At 44.9% G+C, this 19,826-nt stretch overlaps 1 protein-coding gene across 1 annotated transcript in view; it reads left to right on the top strand.

Annotated features, from left to right (window-relative positions):
• CACNA1C (calcium voltage-gated channel subunit alpha1 C) overlaps window positions 1-19,826 on the top strand; it is a 500,936-nt gene that overhangs the window by 464,576 nt on the left and 16,534 nt on the right. The window contains exons 34-43 of the mRNA XM_013947219.2: window positions 275-403; window positions 4,073-4,138; window positions 7,750-7,841; window positions 8,742-8,907; window positions 9,794-9,921; window positions 11,622-11,718; window positions 13,637-13,739; window positions 15,982-16,083; window positions 17,515-17,642; window positions 18,833-18,967. Coding sequence (XP_013802673.1) covers window positions 275-403; window positions 4,073-4,138; window positions 7,750-7,841; window positions 8,742-8,907; window positions 9,794-9,921; window positions 11,622-11,718; window positions 13,637-13,739; window positions 15,982-16,083; window positions 17,515-17,642; window positions 18,833-18,967 — 1,146 coding nt within the window. The remainder of the gene's footprint in view (window positions 1-274; window positions 404-4,072; window positions 4,139-7,749; window positions 7,842-8,741; window positions 8,908-9,793; window positions 9,922-11,621; window positions 11,719-13,636; window positions 13,740-15,981; window positions 16,084-17,514; window positions 17,643-18,832; window positions 18,968-19,826) is intronic.

Here is a 19,826-nt window from a genome sequence, read left to right as displayed (position 1 = left end):
ATAAACAATCTCTGATCGCTAAAAGTCCAGGCGTCTTCAGTGGAGATGCTGGTGGCCTTGAAAGCCCCCATGGAATAGCATCACCACCATGGGAGAGAAGGCAGGCCAGGCCAGCGTCCGTCCGTCCCTGAGGTGCTGGGGTAGCACAACACCCAGGAGTGTGCCCAGGACCAGCAACAGTGCAGTGAGCTCTTGGCTTAGTGTTCTCTGTGACCCAGGGTCTTTGTTCCTCCCGTGCTGTTGTAACTCCTGCCTCTGTGCCAATGGCTTCCAGAACGCAGAGGAAAACTCTCGCATCTCAATCACCTTCTTCCGACTCTTCCGCGTGATGCGTCTCGTGAAGCTCCTGAGCCGAGGGGAGGGCATCCGGACTCTGCTTTGGACCTTCATCAAGTCCTTCCAGGTACTCCCTTACTTACCTCTAAGTATATATAGAATATCTAATTCTTTTTACCCTTTGTTGCCCCTCAAAGAAGGATTTCCCATAAGTGGAAGTGCCTGATTACAAAGGATGCTCATCAGTCCTGTGCATAGAAGTGACATATGGCATGAATGAGACTTGAGTAAACGGGGCTCATGGTGGATGACTGTGTGGGTATGAGTTTCATCTTTAAAGCAAGAGTAAGTGCTTGAGACCTTCCTGAACAGCCTTGATAACTCAGTTCAACTCAATTACAGTCTGTAACCCTGTTGATCTTTTTTTCCATTTTAGTTGTATTTTATATCTGTTATTGTAGGTGAAATTCACATCTGAGGGGAAGGCTTGGGTCACAATTAAATTTCTCTTAAGCCTTGTTTTGAGGATTGCTAGTGAGTGTTAGAGGTGTGTGACCCCTGTGCTTTATTCAGGAAGAATTTCATCTTTTCTGCCCTAAACCTTTCACCTTGATAACAATGCCAAGCTATTAAATTGCTGCTGCTTTTGCCCTGGAGGCAGCTGCATTTTGGTGGTAGGTAAAGTATCAGAGAAGATAGGGGAAGGAGAAGGAGACCAGACTGGATAAGGAATTATCACCTCTGTGGGAAACAAACGCCAAGAGATATCTACTCGCTAGAAATACTGCTTTCTAACCATCCAGTAGTGGAGCGATGTATAGAAAAATGGTAGTTAGAAATGAAGCATGGCATGTTTCTGTATTTTACAAATATTTGAACTAGACGTGCTGGGCCAGCACAACCTAGATGTTAGCTGAGGTAGTGTCAGGGAAAACACAGCACAGTAATACAAATTGTGGTCTAAACATATGAAAAGATGTAGGACACACTACTGGGCAAAAGCATAAAAGAGTAACTTGCCAAACACAGAAGCCATAAAACAGCAGTCAGATATTCCCCAGATTCAGGCTTTAAATGGTTGATAGCATTTTTACTGACTCAAATGGTAAAGGAACTGATCCGAACTTTAAAACTTAAACTTCACCAACTACAACACAAGCTGGTACCAAAGCCTGCTGTGCTGTAGATCACCATGACTTTTGTCTCTGTCAGCAGGAGTAGCACATGTTTACACCAGGGATCAAATTTGGACTCTTTCCAGCGCAGCCCTCAGGTCTTCTCAGTAGCCATACCACTGGGCTCATGTAAAGGACTCTCATTTTTCCCACTCCTTGACTACCGAAGCAGTAAGGATGCAGTAGTTTTCTGACACATCTACACCACGTACAACTTTTTCCATTGGTTATATGGTTGCTAACTTTCAGGTAGTTATTTGAGCAGCTCCAGTGGGAACCGTTTTGGCGGAGTGCATAGGAATGAGATGCACTTGGCAAAGCTCAGCCATCCCTGATGTAGGGGCAGAGTCACACTTCCCAGCTCCTTCATCCCCTCCCCTTGCCCCTGCTTCCTCCAGTCACTTGAGCAACAGCTCACTTTCATCCTGAGCTCCACTTGTCCCGGCTCTTGGCTGGAGAGGATGAGATGGATGGGAAAGGGTGTGCCTGGTGCTTCCCTCCAGTGACCTTCAGATCTCTTCAATTAGAGACTCAGTCTCTCTTAGGAAGGGCTAAAGGGTGATGGGAGAAAGTATCAAGGGAGGCATCTTCCACAAAGGAGAGAAAAAAAGCACTGCGAGCAAGTGCCTTTTCCCTTGAAAGCCTTTAGCTGTTTATAACATGGTATTCTCTGCTGAGAGCTCCTCCTCTTGCCATTACTGCTAGGTTACTTTCATAGCTAAGAATAGCCACAGCGCAGAGCTCTTAACTCAGCCGCTCCCACTGTCAAAATCTGGGATCCCTGTGGACTTTTTTGTCTGGCACAGGCTTTTCTCTGTGTCCCCACTTGCTTCCAGGAAGTGTATTTCGTCTTACAGGACAGCTTAATAAGCAATGAACTTGTGCAGGAGTTCAGATACCATCGCAACTACCAAATGCCCTGTGCATGATGCGCAATCCATACAACTTGGGGCACTGATCAGAGGAGTGTGTGGTGGGAAAAATGCTCAGCAGGGTTTCCGCCTGGAGAGTCAGCGACAGAGACCAGACTGGCAAGTGGGAGGAGTAGGAAGTGAGAGGGGTGCTGAGAGCAAGGCAAGGCCGTGGGAATGAAAAGGACAAGTGGTAAAACCAGAGAAAGACAGAGCTGGAGGACAGAGTTAGAAGATTGGAGTATGGGAGATGGTGAGCTGAAGGAAGCATGGGGAATAAGGGGCAGAGATGAATAAGAAGGTACATCAATAGAGAGGAATGGGCTGAGCAGAAAAAAAGTGGAAGGAAAGTAGAGGGCCAGGAGGGATGACAATCTTCCAGTCCCTTTGTGAAAGCTGGACAAACTCTGAAGGTTATGCCCTTTATGTTCTGTCTGGATACTATCCCAGGAGCTCTTCTGAGGTCCTGTGTGACTCAAGTCCAGAGTGGATTGTCACAAAATGTATGTAGCCAAACTCTGAGCTGGTGTGTCTCCATGGACATTGTGGGGTAACCACACAGATTTGTCTGATCCCCTAGAACACAGAGGAATCTCTGAGTCTTAAGACAATGATTGCAGGCATTGTTCAAAGGTTTAAATTTGGGGCATCTTAATATTCAGATTTCTTTGAGACGATTTCTGCAGGTCTTAGTCACATCCCCATGGTGGTCAGTGAAAGTTCTTCCTGAATTCTTCCCGTGGGATTTGACCCTATTGAAATTTAACTTAAACCTGAAATGTGTAAATAATCTCAAATAAAACCAAAATTTAATGTTGTGAGCATTTGATACTCCATGAAGCAGGGTGTTTAAAATCCAGACCAAGGAGAGTGCTCACATTTTCAGGATGAATATGTCCATGCATTACCTCTGAAGTAAGGTCTGAAAATCTCTGGTCAGAGCACAATATATTTCAAAAGGAACAGAGTAGAAAATTCCTTCTGGAAAACCCAAATTTTTGAGGTCCAGAGTTGTGCCCTTCATTCCTACTAGTCGTGGAGGAAACTGATAGCACTCAACACTTTGCTAATTGCACTGGCCTCTTCCTTATGAGCCAGCACTGCATATCAGGGCTCTGCATTTCCTCTTCAGCAGCTGATCACAGACACCTAGTGCATTGTAGACACCATCACAAGCATCTAATGCTGAACAGGAACAAAGCTGGTGCTGCTGCAGGTACTTAGGATGGTACCAGCCATTGTAGGAGAAGCCTTGAACTTGGATCTTGACAGCTGTCACGTTTTTCATTCCACCGGATTGGATCCAGAAAAAATCACAGGCAAGTCATTGCCATTAGTCACAGAGTAATACCGATTACAATAGTTTTCTATTGTTAGTAAAGAGCTGTGGATACTGCCTGTGCCATCACTTTCCCCGCTGTATCATGGGCAGGATTGATTTGAAGGAGGCAGAGCCACTCCACCACGAGTGGGAGCAGAGTCAGATCCTTGCTGTGCTGGGTGGCACCAGGATGGTGGTGGGGAGGGCAAGCAAATGTAGGCCTATAGAGGCATCTAGTGGCCACCTGGATAAATTACAGACTCCAAGTTTTGGGGCTGCCTCAGCCCACATTGCCAAAGCCATGAGCATATACGAGGCTCCAGTGTGCCAAGCTCAGTGGAGACACAGTGCTCTTTCTCTCTTTTTTTTTTCTTTTTTTTCATTTCTAGGCTCTCCCCTATGTGGCTCTTTTAATAGTGATGTTGTTCTTCATCTACGCTGTGATTGGGATGCAGGTAAGTGATACTAAGGAGCTCAACTGTCTCTAACAGTGGAAGTCACTAGATCAATGTGTGGTGGTAAGGACCTACTATAATGTTTTCTCCTGGTAATGTATCAAGGCGGCTTATCTTGACTGGCAAACATGTCTGCCTATGGGCTTTGAACAGGAACACAATACACACAAGCAAAACCAAAATGAACCCCATTTAATAGCAGGACACAATAACATAGTAAAAGCAACATGCCAGCCCTCCACACTCCCAAAGAAATACACAGCAGCTGTAGCAAAGGTGATTTACTGGCTTGCTCATTGGCTCAGAGTGGTTGTTTCAGTGGGCTTATGGCCGTGCCGCGCTGAACAAACCTCATTTTTCTCTCACATCACTTTTGCACTGGTGTAATACCACTGAGTTGTAAAGAGCAGCTTTTGATTTACACCCGTGAAAGCAAATATGGGATCAGACCCAATGTACCAACTCTCTATGTTTGTGCCAGTTCTTCAAGAAGCTGCATCAATACAATATCCTATTCAGTTCGCAAAAATGAGCTTGGAAGCAGCCTGAGCATTCATCTGTGCAAGGAACTGATGTAGCATACAGACCATTGAAGAAAGCGTGTGATGTAGGCACAGTTTGTGACAGTCCCAGCCTCATATGCTTTGCTGCTTTTCAGACTATGCTTCACTTTCCACTCCTATGTTAATCAAAGATCTCAGAGAAGTCAGCCATCTGGGACCAGAGACCAAAGTATAGAAAGGCATGACATAATTACTTCCAGAGATCTTTAAATATGACAGGCTTCTTGGTTTTAGAATGCAGACAGAATTTGTAACAAAATTCATTTGACCTCTGTGACCATTTTTTGTTTCATGTTATTGTAATCACATCTTTTTACAGACTCCCATTTACTCTTCCCCAGTTTGAAAAATAAAACTAATCATTTCTTGAATTATCATAGGTTATCTCATTTGGCCCCAGTAACTGCAGCTGTCATTTAATCTACCAGATTCGCACTTTAAACTTGCTAGTTTTGTCTTTAATACCTAACTAGCTCAAATGGCCAAGATCTTGACAGGATTACCTGTGCCATGTAGAAAATCACTTGAGAGTATTATGTTGGTGTTATGTAGCTACAGAAAGCATTAAAGATGGCTTCCAAGCACCTACCCAGCTTCAGTCTCTAATGATCCTATCACTACCAAGGCTAGATATATGATTCTGTAATTCTATTCCCTTTTCTGTGAACTAGTTCTAAGTTGGCTATTTAATCCTGGGTTTATATTCAAACCTCTGTTTTAACCATTTCAGCAGCCTGAAGGTTATATAGCTCTCAATCATGTTGAACTAGATTACATACTAGTTTACTAGATCACTTTCTACCATCCTTTCATTGACAAAAACAGGAGTTCTCAATCTTCCCTCATTGCTTAGAGTCTGCAGACCTGTTATCATCACTTTCTGTCCTTATGGCATTTCAGATATTTGGTGTGCTGCTCTCTTGAACCTACTGGCACATAAAGTTCCCTCACACATAGGGACACTTAGGAAGGAAGATCCTTCCCCACTCTCTTAAGCAGCAGCCTTGAATGCCTAGATGTACCAGATCTGATGTCAACATAAGAATTTCCCATGTGAAGGAGACCTACCACTTTATCTCAGCTGCTCCCCTGACACGGAGTGTAACAACATTCAAGCCTTGCTACCTAATGTGCCCAAGTGCAAAAATACAAATTGATGCTGATGGATGAAGCTACTAATATGGTCCAAGAGGCACAGATTGAAGAGGCCAAAAGAGAGGAACTTCTACCTGCAGCTCTTCACAGCTGGCTAATACAAAACGCCCACAGTAGATGTTGCCAGTGCATCATGTGTGAGGGAAGCCGCAGGGTCAAAAGGACAATCACAGGCTTCCTGCATGGGAAGTTCCCCTGCCTACGCTTGCCTGAAATGAAAAACATGGGCTGCCTCAGCTCAAGCTGCCTCTGAGCATTTAAACTGTCTTCCTGCTCCTCCTCAATGCAGCTGGGGCTGTCGCTACTACCCACGGTGGGGTTGGGGAAGGCCCATACACCCAAGAACAACCCCTGCAGAAAGTCTTCTATGTACAGACACTCCCTCCTGTCTGGAATGGCCTCCCCATCATTGTCCCTGTGCTTCACTCCACATCGTTATTTGTCTTAGGGTATTAATTACTGGTGACATTTGCTTGAAAAGAAGCTCCGTGTTTTCTCAGAGCTGCTGTGTTCCTGCTGCTCATTTTGGCTATGAGATTACAGGTCTCAGTCCTTGAGATCTCTGTCATGTTGCTATCGATGGGGAATAAATAGTCCTGACTGATTATGTTGTGCAGAGACCTTTCTACCAAGTGAGGCTTGTTAAGCTCTTAGTCCCAATGTCCATAAATACAGAAGCCATGTAAGACTTTCCTAAAGATGCCTGAAACTCTCCTGCGCTGGGAACTTTACATCTCAGAGCAGGCTCCCAAAAGGTGTGCTCATCATTGTAGGCTTTGTCCGGTGACTGGGTAAACTGTACTTGATGCAGCAATGGTTGGCTGGGCATGGAAGGAAGCTGTAAGCCATTTTTATGGATTTAAGGAAGGGGCTGTTAGATTCTAAATTAAGACTTGAAAGTCAAGGGATGGGGCACAGATAACCCCAAGCAGGTTGAAATAGCTTTGTACTGAGAATTGCCCTGATGCACAACTGTTGAAGTAAAGAGAGATGCAAATTTTATCTTTTACAGTGCCCTAAACTGTTACCATCACTTTGTACCTAAGACCAAATTCCCTGAGGCCCCATAATTCTTGAGTTGCCTTCTCTGCAAACATGTTGCCTCTGCAGAGCACCTCAAAACAACACACAAGCCACCAGCTTGCTTCAGTTCCACAGGGCAGACCCACTGCTTTCAGTTGCATTATGAGGCTTTTAAGACAGATCTTCTCCCTCATATGCCTCTGTTCTTTACATCACTAACCTTTGTCCCTGATTTCATCTCTTTTGTTATTTTCTTGAATTGCTTCATTCCCTGTTTCTCTGGGCAAATCTAGTCATCATCTTTGCACTGCTGCATTCTGGGGGCTCTAAAACACCTCCTGGTGACAAGCATGGTTACTAGAGGTGCAGACATTCGGATAATCTCCAGATCCAAGGCAATGTAATTTACATTGTTTTTGGAAGATGCAAGGCATCCCACAGAGTTGGAAGCTCAAGGCTTTGCAACTGATGGTCTTTTGCTATGTTTTCCTCCTGGTGAAGATAGATAGGATGAAGGAAGGAGCCTTTTCTTCTGTGTTGTTAACTTATTTCAGCTGGATTCCCCTTCCCATGTAAGTGCCTGTTAAAATAAGACCCCGTATCACTTATTTATGGTGTATGAAATAAGGAAGGATGTGTTCTTTAAACAAGAGATGCTTCTTATTACAGTGTGATTGCTTTTCTGATGATAAAACACAAGCAAGGGAACCAACAGCAAATATGAAAGACCAGTGGAAATGTTTTGTAAGTGACGAGCAGATCCTGTTATATATCAGATCCCCTGGGTCAGAGTGAAATGAAGAGCTACAAGTGACAAGAGGTTTGGGGTTTTTGCAAGGCTAACCTGAAAAGACCTCTGCTTTCTGCCAGGTGTTTGGTAAAATTGCGCTGAACGATACCACAGAAATCAACCGCAACAACAACTTCCAGACCTTCCCCCAAGCAGTGTTGCTGCTTTTCAGGTGAGTGTCTGACAGTTCTGGATAGTGTCAGTCTGGAAGCACTATTCCTTTGTTCTTGGACATAGCTTATCTGCTTCTACCATGTCTTGCTCACGAGATGAGTAGAAACATGGTGTACCTTAGTAGGGGAGCCTAGGAGTTATGTCAGATGAAATGACTGGTCTGTTAACCCTCACACCTGCCAGCTGACACAGGCCAACGCCCAGTGTCCTGAGAGGGAGGCAAGTCCTCCTACTGAAAAGGAAGGTGGACAGTTGTTCATCTCTCTCAAATGTTGGTACTCATCATTAAGTCCTCCTTTCTTTTAAATCCAGCCAATATGACTTGCTGCTTATTGTAGCAGGGAAAGGGACATGAAGCCTGCATGTGCCTTGGCATGGCCATACCTAGCTCAGCTTAGCCTACCATCATGCTGCAGTTGTGGCTAGGTGTGCCAGGACCAGGAAAGGGTGCAGGAGAGAAGGGTTGGGAGTTGGCAGGAATTCAGCACTCTCCTCTTGTTTGCAAGGAGGGGGAGCAAGGGAAAGGAGGGGGACTAATATCAGAGAAACTAGGTCTCCCCCTCCATTTAGCGTCATGTAATCCATAGCCACATCACACAAGTCTCCATTACTCTGGCAGGCTGGAGCACGACAACCCCATAATCCAGACTAGACAGAGTGAGTAAGGAACAACGCATTGACAATGGCAACAAAGCCAGAGAGAGTAGTGGGATATGCCAGTGTATGTCACAGCTAGGCCATCCCTCTTCCCTAATAGGCCTAACTTGCTCTTAATTGACCTCAGTGGCAAAATTCCCATTAACGTTCATGGGAACAGGAGCAGCTTGCTAATGTACCAGTCCCTCCTCTCTCAAATCGAAGGTGACTGTTGACTTGCCTTGCCCTTTGCTGTGCCCAGGTGTGCCACCGGTGAGGCCTGGCAGGAAATCATGCTGGCATGTCTCCCAGACAAAAAGTGCGATCCAGAGTCGGAACCGGCCAACTCCACAGAAGCTGATCACTCCTGCGGGAGCAGCTTTGCTGTCTTCTATTTCATCAGCTTCTACATGCTCTGTGCCTTCCTGGTGAGTCTGTACTGGCAACCTAAATGTGCCCCATGTGAGACTGAGCCCCAGCCTTCCCAGGCCTCATTACTGCACAGCAGAAAAATGATCTCAAAGATAGGAAATCTCCCCATCACGTCTTTCTCATGACAGCACTCCCTTGATCACTGCAGTTCCTGCCTCTCTTTAGAGCTCTGGGGGTGCTCTGCTTCTAGTTCCAATCCTTGTGCACAGCAAAGGAATGCTCTTCCCCCTCTCCCTCAATGAGAAAACCAAATTAGTGTGTTGTGGGCTGTGCTGAGGCTAGCAACGCCTCAGCCACACTTCCCACTTTCCCTCCTACCTTCCTTCTGCCTACCGAGCAGGTTTTTCCTTCCCTGCCAGCAGCAATGACTGTGAGAATACACATATCCCACTTGCATCTGCTCAGTGTTGGCAATGCGGCATTGCTCAGAGTTTCAGCACATGCTCTGCAGCTGGCATCAGTGCGCAAAACTCTCCCAATGAAAAGCAGCAACATTTTAAAAGGCTTGGTCTTGGGCCAGGAGAAAGGACTTTTATCTTAGCCCCACTGCTTATAGAGGATAAATTCCAGGTTCCCCCACCACTATCGCATTCTTCTGGGAAAAGGCATGGGTAAATAAAATGCCGTCACAGCATGTCTAAGAAGTCAGCAAACTTGAGCCACGTCTGTTCAGTTGGGAGGAGAAAGATATGATCAGCTGAGAACATCCTGCCTCTAGGATCTTCTCATTTAAATTGGGGAGCTGGCATGGGAGAACAGAGACCCCCCACACACACACAAATGGCTTCCTAGTTTTGTGAGTCAAAGTCCAAATCTTGAACTGGGGACCTGGTGAAGTCTGCTGTTACCTGCCTAATCCACCATCTCTGTCCTTGTTTGCAGATCATCAATCTTTTTGTAGCTGTTATAATGGATAACTTTGATTACTTGACACGGGACTGGTCCATTTTAGGACCACACCACCTGGATGAGTTTAAAAGGATCTGGGCAGAGTATGACCCTGAAGCAAAGTAAGTAACCCCCAGGAATACCAGTACTTCTCAGGAGAACAGGCTGGTTATTTTCTAGTTTGTAGACCCACTGCGGTCAGTGACATGTTCCTCCTGCAGGAACACTGTCTCTCTGCAAAAATCCTAAAATAGATACCTCCACAAGGTATTGCTGCTGAATTCAGTGGCCAGCAGAGCTAGGATATGCACAGAAATATCAGCATCTAGGCTGCATTTTTACCTGACAGGACATTGTTTCACCTTCAGTCCGGGGCAGGGATGGATACAGATTGTTTAGGGAAGGATAGTAGGAAATTCAGAGGAGGTCAGAGAATTGTTTTACTCTGGTGTGCTGGGGATGTATTGAATCCAAGCTGTGAATCTTCTATTTGACTTTCTGCTCGCAGTAGAGCTGCTGTGCTCAAATCTCCATTTTGTAACATGTCATATGTGCCCATCACAACTTGTACCTTCACATGACTGCATTACATGGTCTGCAGGGTTATTCACATCAGCAGACTTGGAGAGATTTAAAGTTACATGAGAATAACAAGAATAAGTCACACAAGAGCTTAACTGACATCTCTTAGTACATGCTCTCTTTGATGCATGCTTGGGCTTAAAGTGCATTTACATCCCTGTGGCATTATAGTATAAATGACAATTGCAATTATAAAGGCCCCTTAATAATGCAAAAACTGTGGAAAGAGATCTTAGTGTAAACTAAAAGCAGATCTCTGGTTCTGGATTTGTAGACACAGTGTCAAGATTAATTTGGGCTCAGGCTCTGCAGGATGTGACACTGTGTCACATTATCAGAGTAGTATTTAAATGGGAACCCTTCTTCCCATCTATAGTGACTGTCCAGAAAAATTTTCAATAGAAGATAAGCAGAACATCTTAATAAGTACTTTGTTTACTAACAAAACATGTGCTAGTATTTGTGCATGTTTGAAGACAAAACTACAGTGGCTGGAGTCATATAATAGATAACCTCTCACTCCAGACAACATCTTGTTCCTTCCCATCCATAAATGTGCATTTTTTTCCTCTTCCTCATTAATGTCCCATGCCTGAGGCTCCAACTCCGGCTCTGGTAGCTCTCCTCTCACCATGAGAGAATTCTCCTTTTGGGAAGCCATTTACAAAACTTGAAAGAAATCAAACTGCTGCTATCTAGGTGTGTTTACAGAGACAGTTTAAGATGTCATTTCACACTGGTTCCAATGACAGCCAGAAGCATAAACAAGAATCAAAAGATAGTGGCTCAGGGCTATTTGTCTGGGAGGTAAAGTGCCAAGGAAAAAGAAACCCTCTGCACTTGGTAAGCATTACAGCCCTAAGGCCAGCAGGTGCACAAGCAGCCACAGATTTAGAATAGGTCAGAGGTGGGGAGACAGCCCCAAAGTGTCAGTTTGTGCACTTTGGATCTGCAGCATTCAAAACATTGAAGTCAAGTCTTGCAGGTATTGACTTGTGTTTGACTGACCGCTGTGTTTTCTGTACTAGTAGGAGTTATGTGAGTGTTGGGCAAATCCTGAGGAATGCACTGAATACAAGAGGCCTGAAATACTACCACAGGCTATGTCTAGGTTACAGAGACTGGCAGTGTGGGTCTGGAAAGATCTCAGTGATACTTCTGGCTGTATCTGCACTCTGCAGACAAATCAGCAGGTGTCCCTGTGTTAAGGATGCAACCTTCATCTTGCTTTTTTCCTTAGGGGACGTATCAAGCATTTGGATGTGGTGACACTGCTCCGGCGGATTCAGCCACCCCTGGGCTTTGGGAAGCTCTGTCCTCATCGAGTGGCTTGCAAAGTAAGGCACAGTGCAGCTCAGAGAAGACTGGGAGTCAGAAGCAGCAAAATACCAAGCAGGGGCCTTTTATTACTAATCCAGAGTGTAAGATCCAGGCAATCCTGAGGCACAGTCTCTGTGCTTCCCTGCTAGCTGCTATGCAGGCTGCTGCTTAGCACACACAGCAGACCCCTTGCAAGGCAAGGCCCAGCAGCCCCAGAAGTGCGAGGCACCCATAGACGTTTAGGGATGTCCCTTTGGAGAGCTGAGTTGGGACAGGACCAGTGATGCATGAGGCGGTGTGTGCTGCCCCGGCGCGGGAAAGCTGGGAATAGCACATGTTTGAACCCAGCCTGTCTCCACTCTGCACTGCTCTCCTGCTCCTTCAGGCTGGTAATAACCTGGTGGACAGCCCTCTACTCTGTGACAGGCAGGTGTTCCTCTAGTGAGAGACATTAATGCACTGCTAGCTCTATCAGCCCTGTCTCTAGCTAGGAGGGCATTCATATAATTCTAGCTCTCTTAATATCGAGCATTTTATCAATTGCATGTGTTTGTGGTATCAAACACACATACCAAAAAGCCAGATTAGGACAGATAACAGGGCAAGTAAAAATTTCTCCAAGATTTTCTTCATATGAAGTAATCCACCAGAAACCTAATATTAGCTCTTGTTCTTTCTTAAATAACTGACAGAAACTGAACAGGAAGGTGAACAAAGTATTAAAATAAAGGAAGAGCAAGGACTAATTTTCAGTGAAAATGTCTCATTAATTTCTTTGGTTGTGAGACTCCAGCTATCAAAAATAACTGACTCTAGTAAACGACATGTTTATCAGCTTTGTGCTTCCTTCCCTTGAGCTTCCTCATTCATCACCTCACAAGTCTCAGAGTTTGTATGTGACTTTTGTAGATGGTTTGTATCAGTCTCAGAGCAATACACAAATGCTGTGGCCTCTACACACAAATACATGCCTTCTGCGGACTGCTGCCTATCCATTTCAGTCTGCTATCTAGCTATCTTCTGTCTCTTGTGTCAATCTAAACAATCTAATTTAAGTCCCACAATCCATGAAAGCAGTGGTAGTGACAGGGAACGACAACCTCCAATTTGGTACTGAACCGGGCCCATTGCATGACAGTGGTAGCAGACAGAGCTCTAACAAAATCAACCCCTTAAAGCACAAATCAAGTTCCTGGTGTCTCTTACCTCCTGAGACGGAAGTATGGATGTAAGATCTGGTGACTTTACTACATTTTACCTCAGATAGATGTCATTGGTCTCACAGAAGTTCCCCCTGCAGCTGCACCAGTCCTTGGCACTCGGTCTCTGTCCTACACAGCTTTGCAAAATGACTGCAGGGCAGATGCAGCCCTACTGTAAAAGGAAGAGGGGGTACAGCTGCAGAAAACAGACAAACTTTCAGGTTCAGCTAGCCCACTTTGTTCAAGTCTGTCAACTATATCAGCGAAAGATACTGATTCTCTGTTTAAATACACTTGCACCAGGCATAGCTTTAGTGCAGAGGAGTTTGCAAAGTGCCTCATGAGACGTGAAGAAAACAGTTTGCTCCTGGTAAGAATGAAAGATGTCATTTAAAAGCCAAATGGTTTGAGAATGGGAATAAACTTCTGTCTGTAAAATGCACTGTGGGCAAATGCCCCTGGCCACTGGGGAAAATGAGGGCTGATACCCATATAGAAAAAAAATGGACTGTCTAGCAATGGGAGACAGACCCCAGGGCAAACTCATGCCATGGCTGGAACAAGTGGCGGATAAGACAAGTCCTCTTATAATTGTTTAACCAAATCCACAGGCCATGGATGCACAGGTGAGAGGGAAGGCAGGTCTGGAGGGCATTGTGAGGGTGAAGAAAGAGCATTTTTCAGTCCATATGTTGGCAGTATGATTGTTCTGTTTTTCCTCCTTACTCCACAGCGCCTTGTCTCCATGAATATGCCACTGAATAGTGATGGGACTGTCATGTTCAATGCTACTCTCTTTGCGTTGGTCAGAACAGCACTGAGGATCAAGACAGAAGGTAATGCTTGACTGCAAGGGTACCTGAATGATGTCTATGCCAACATGTGCTGAGCTGGAATGCAACGTAATGACAGCTTGTGTAAAAGTCTTCCAGTTATTCATGTGCAACACATAGTACAAAAAGCAAAGTAAATATATTTGGAAGAATAATGTCTTCTAGGGAGAGAACAGTGTTTCTAGCTGAGTGTTTTCTAGAAAGCTGGTGCTTCCCATGGTATCATCACAGATTACAGATCATGTTCTTTATGAAGGTTTGGAATTTAAAAGCTTCAGACCTACTATTTGGTCAAATCAGAGGAAGGAAGAGGGGCAGAGAAGCTTCCCCTTGTGTAAACTGACTGCAGAGTTGTGCAGCTTTTTGACCACTTTTACCACTAATCTGCCAGTCCATGAGAGGCAGCAAAGCATAGACCAGAGGGTCTCACCTCACCAAAATTCCTCCTGTGCTTCCATTAGCACATCACATTTTAGTGACAGTGTTGTTGTAGGTCTAAGGACATATGGGAAGCCAAGGACATAGAGACTTAGTATCTTTTCATAGACCAGAGGACAGAGTTGGGGAAAGCAGACAAGCTTTTGGGCTCAGCTTGTCACCATTGTTAACTCTTCACATTACCTGCTGTAGAGAAAGATATTGGCCCTGAGTCTAAACCTGGTTTCACCTATTAATAACATAGTTTAAAGAGTGTATGGAGTGGTGATTCACAGCTAAACACCTCTGCCTCAGGAGTGGCTGCATTACATTTTAGGCATGGGAAAGCAGAGACCAGCAGAAGCCTAGCTTACCGTGCCAGAATTATACTGACAGCTGAGCCAAAAAAAGATGGTAAAATTAAAAATTGTATTAAGGCATTGGATGTTGTGCTAAGCAGAATTTGACCACAGCAAAAGTGGCTCTCCTGAGAAAAAAGCCAACCTCAACCTCTGTAGGACATCTTGTGTCTTAGATGAAACAGAGGCCCAAAAGGGAATTGATCTTCTCTTCTGTCTTAGCCTCAAACTCTGACTCACTGCCAGTGACCTCCTGTGAAATCACCTGAAGTCTCAAACTGCTTCCCTTCTTGCCTTAGCAGCATCTTACAAGTAGTTAGGGCAAGAGTTTGGAATCAGCTCTCCTGAGTCAAACTTCTGACTTTGATCCTGTCCAGCTGTTTCATCCTGAGCTGTCCAGCTGTTTCATCCTCAGCAATTTAATTAGTCTCCCCATTTTCGTTTCATTGTATTAAGAGAGCTGCTGGCATGCAGAGCATTGTGCAGCACACTGAGGAGCCTTAATGCTTGGGGTGCTATACAAAAAGCTGCAGGAACAGCAGATTTGTGAGGAGAAGACAGTGGTTTAGTATACCTAGAGAGAGAAGAGCACTTTCAGCATAAGAGGTTTGAATGTACATGAATCAAGAAATTAAAACGAAGATGAGCAGCTTGGGAGGAAAAGGGTACCTAGAAGAAAAGGATATAAACTGAATCTGCTTCACTCTCAGAGGAGTGGTGTGGCTGGATTAATGCCTTATCAGCTCAGAGCCTCTGGGAGAAAACAAGTAATATATAAGTTCAGACAGTAACATAAAAGGCTTGTTATCTCCTATACTGTTCCTCAGAGAATAAACAAGAATATGCTGAGACTGTCCTGTGAGTCGGAGAGTGAAGACCTTGCAGATTCTTTGAGTGCCTTCTCAGAGCACTGCACAGGCCCTCTCCAAGGCAGACTCTTGGCACCATGTGCAGAAGTTGACATTGCTGGCATACAGGGAATGCAGCAAGTAACCCTTGGGAAGGACTGAAAGCAGACCCAGGTCTTCAGAGTTCTATCTGCATCTTTACCACCAATATTTGTCTTCCCTGGACAGTAGTTTCCTGGTAACGGACTTTTATTATCATCATATTTAACCTTCACTGGATCTCAACTAAAATTTGAAACTGTTGAATGAGATTGCTGCTTTTTAGGACAAAGTAGCACTGCTGTTCTCTTGTTTCTGGCTGCTGGAGGCAAACACTCAGTAATACAGTATCAGCAAATACTTACCAGTCACCTTCCTACCCTTCGATGACTAGGTATACTTAGGAAGAAGACCTCTTGCTGTGAGGAAGCTTTAGCAATGGTCAGAGCTATCTTTGCCCAAAACCTTCCACTGCTGAAAAAGCTCTACTATTTTCCTCCTCAGATTGCTGTGCCAGACATGTGAAATTGCTCCTCTGCAGAGCCTGGCTTGATTCTGTCTCTGATGATTTTCACCCTGCAGGTAACTTGGAGCAAGCCAATGAAGAGCTGAGAGCAATAATTAAGAAAATCTGGAAGCGCACCAGTATGAAGCTGCTGGACCAGGTGGTGCCCCCCGCAGGTGGTGAGTGCAGGATCCTGTCCTGGTCTGTGAAATTTCTCTGTCCTTTCTTCTACCTGACATGTCCTACTGCAGCTTGTGATCATCAGGTGAAATATGGGGTATATGCTTTCTTCTTCAGGCTGTAACCTGTTTACTTGGCTGAATATTTCATCAGGTTGAGAACTGTTTCTGCCAATAATAACCAGAATATGATGCTCTTACTGCTGAGAGATCAGGGAAGGAAGAAAGGGTCTCTAAACAGGAGTTATAAAACTTCATTCCTAGATCTTACCCCAGTCATGGGCACTTGCTCCCCTGGACATTGCCCAGTGGCTGCTGTGAGCAAAGGAAGCAGGCAGAGCTGAGTAGCTCCAGAGAGGATGTGAACTTTGTTAGTGCATATTAGAAATTGGCTTTTCACTCAAGTTAAGCATATAACCCCTTTGTAGTTACCAGAACTACCTTTTCTATGGCATAACTACTTTCTGCTATGATACCTGTCAAAGACTTACGGACCTGGGGCCAATCCTCCGCCAGTCTGAATTGGTGTAACTGACTGTTCTAGGTTTCTATGCAGCATCCCTGATGGGTCATAATCACGAGGCCTCTGGGCTCTTCCTTCTCTAGGCTTCTTGGGAGCCAGGATGCATCCAGTGTGACCTTCACTGACCTTCCAGGGGATTCCAGGGGCAGTAGAAAAAACAGCTCTTGGCAGATACTTGACATTTGTAGTCAGATCTTGAAGCCTTGTTCAGCCCACTCTGAAGTCAGTGGACACTATATCATACAAAATTTTGGGGGGTTTGGAGGTCTGGGGGTTTGGAGAAGGGACGAGAGTTACCTGGGTAAAAGTTAAGTGCACATTTTGGCTCACTGAGAGTTTGTGTTGAGTGAGAGAACAGCAAGGACTGGGCAATGATTCCATTCCTGGGGGCTAGGGGTGACCATTTTAGTACCCATGCTAGACACAACCCAACAGAGTTTCAGTACAGAGAAGGGTCAGATCATGTCTGGGGCAGATGGCCAGTCACATGCCGTTAGTGAGCCCAAACTCTGAGTACGCATTTACCCCAGGCTGTCATGAGACAGAGGAGCATGTGTTAACCCAGACTGGGAGGCTGCTGCTACAGCAAGATCCTATATGGTAAACCAGTACTAGAGACTGCAAAGATTAGGAGGTGTTTCATCATAACCAAGGTGCATCCAGAGGTGCATAACCATAGGTGTTCTCTGCCAGCAGAGGCAGTCATTGGCTCCTCTCCTCCTGAATACTCACAGCAAACTCTGGCTGTGAAATAATCACTTCCTTCAGCCCCACATACTGATACCATGAAAAGCAAAGAAGTACTGTGGTGCCTAATGTTTTTGCTTTGAACTGCAAGTCTCACATTAGCAAATTCACTGTTTAAAATCAGTTGCTTATTTTGTTTTTTCGGACATACCCCTTTTCAGATGACGAGGTGACTGTTGGGAAGTTCTACGCCACTTTCCTAATCCAAGAGTATTTCCGGAAGTTCAAGAAACGTAAAGAACAGGGCCTGGTGGGCAAGCCTTCCCAGCGCAATGCTCTCTCTCTGCAGGTGAAAAATGGGCCAGGGATGGGCAGGGGTGGTGCAGCTGAGGCATTTGATTCTGCTTCCCTCTCAACGATTCTGAGAGCTGCAGTGGGCTATCCCCATTGGAAGGGAACTTGTAGGCACCTTCAATTCAATCCCTTTGAATAAGCATTTATCTACCAGAGGCCATATCCCTTAGCTCTGGAGGTGAAATGAACAAATGAGTTATATATGAGATTTATCAATCAGCTGATAATGTCTGAAACTTGGGTTCCCTTTGGAACACTGGTATGAAGGTCTGGCAGACATTTATTACCACATTCATTATACCCCTTCTGAGGGGAGTCACTATAACTGGGTAAGGGAGAGTATGTTGCCAAGAGGTTAAATTAGTTAAAAAGCAAGAAGGATGCCAAGGCATCATAGTCCAATGGACAGGACATCAGACTCTAATACTCACTCTGCTACAGATTTGCTGAGTGGACTACGAGGCTGTATGAAAGAATGAGAAAGTCCCACTGATTATACAGGCTGTGCCATTTCAGTCCCTCAGTTGTAGATTAAGGAAGAAGAGTGACACTGAAGTTCCAGCAAACTAAAATGTGTCGTGATACAAACACAGGGTGCTGTAAGAGAGGTTTTAGCACACCTCCAGCATACCTCCCTGGGCTGACTCTCTTATTGACTGGTATCCTTTCCAGTTAATAAGGGGTTTGAGGACTGTCTAAATCCAGATGCCAGAAGTTTAGCTATAAATCCAAATTTAAGCTCCTGACTAAAAAGGAACAGATTTTCAGAGGCACTGAGTACATGATTCAGCTGGAACTGTGGGTGCTCTGGGGTTTCTGGCTGTGGATCTGAGAACCCAAAGCTGAATGCACAGAAACTTGCTTGGTCAGGCCAATGGATTTATGCCTGTGTCCTGTAACTATGAAACCAAGTGACTAGCAATGAGCATTCCTGGGTTGGATTGTCGGTGCCTTCAGAAATTGATTATGTGGCTAGGAATGTCACCTAAACTTTTTGCAAGCTGCTAAGAGTTTCTCCATCTCTAAGCTGGAGATGAGAGAACAGAATTTGTTGCAGTTTTACTAGAATCTGGGGATGCTATATTAAGTAAAATGGCCTCACAGTGCTTGGGAAGAAATAACACTGCTTTTATCTCTCATATACCCACTCGGAGATATGAAGCTGTACAGTTTGCCGTTTTGCAGGCTGGTCTGCGCACACTTCATGACATTGGGCCAGAGATCCGACGAGCAATCTCTGGAGACCTGACAGCTGAAGAGGAGCTAGATAAGGCCATGAAAGAAGCTGTTTCTGCTGCCTCTGAAGATGATATCTTCCGGGTGGGTGCTGAATGAGTTTGCATGCTGAGGATAGGCCTGTAGCTTAGCTCAATGAGTGCAACACGCTGTTTTATACACCCTGTATTTCAGCTGGTCTCTCTTTCTTGTTTTCTAGACCATAGTGGAAAGCAGACTAGTAGACTCGGTGCTAGGTCCTGAGGATCTTATGTGGGTTTTATCACATTTTTCTTCTCAATGGAAGTTTCCCCTACATAAAACCTAAATAAAATCAGAGAATGGCCAGATGTGGCCAAAGAGTCTGAAGAACAGCTCAGTTCAGCTTCATCTTCCCATCCACAGAACACGAGCCAGGCATGCACCAGTATTTTGTTCACTCTTCCTTTCAGTGGCCCAAGAAGTATCCTTTCGAAAACTACCCCAGAACCTAATAGAGCTCCTATGGTCCTGGAGGAAATTTCCTGAATAAGTTACCTAAATCTTCTCTTTCTTACTTCATCCTTATTTCTTCTAACTGTCTCCTCTGGTAATATTTCCTGTTGTTCTTTGGCATTTCCCCCCTTCAGATATTTACAGAAAGTTACTGTCTGTCCCTTTCATTACTGATCATCTAAACAGTACAGAAAATTCTTCTTCATGCATTCCTCCAGTTGATTAATAGATTCTAGAGCTCTTCTCAAATTCCCTCTCATTTGTAGACATGGTTTTGCAACTGCATTGTGAAGACTAGACATCAGTAACCTGGTTCTTGCACCCTTACCCATTCCTGCACCACCAGGGCTGGTGGGAGGTGTAGAGACACCTTTGCCTCACCTATGCACCTGTCCATTACTGTAAAGCCAGTCCTCTGAAACATCTTAGAAAGGTAAAACTTTCACAGTGTGTCTGTACCAGGCCTCTC

The sequence above is a fragment of the Apteryx mantelli genome, chromosome 1, assembly GCF_036417845.1.
Source record: "Apteryx mantelli isolate bAptMan1 chromosome 1, bAptMan1.hap1, whole genome shotgun sequence".
In the NCBI taxonomy this organism is placed as follows: Eukaryota; Metazoa; Chordata; class Aves; order Apterygiformes; family Apterygidae; genus Apteryx; species Apteryx mantelli.
The sequence above is the reverse complement of the archived record's forward strand: the minus strand, read 5'-3'. Positions and strand labels throughout refer to the sequence as shown.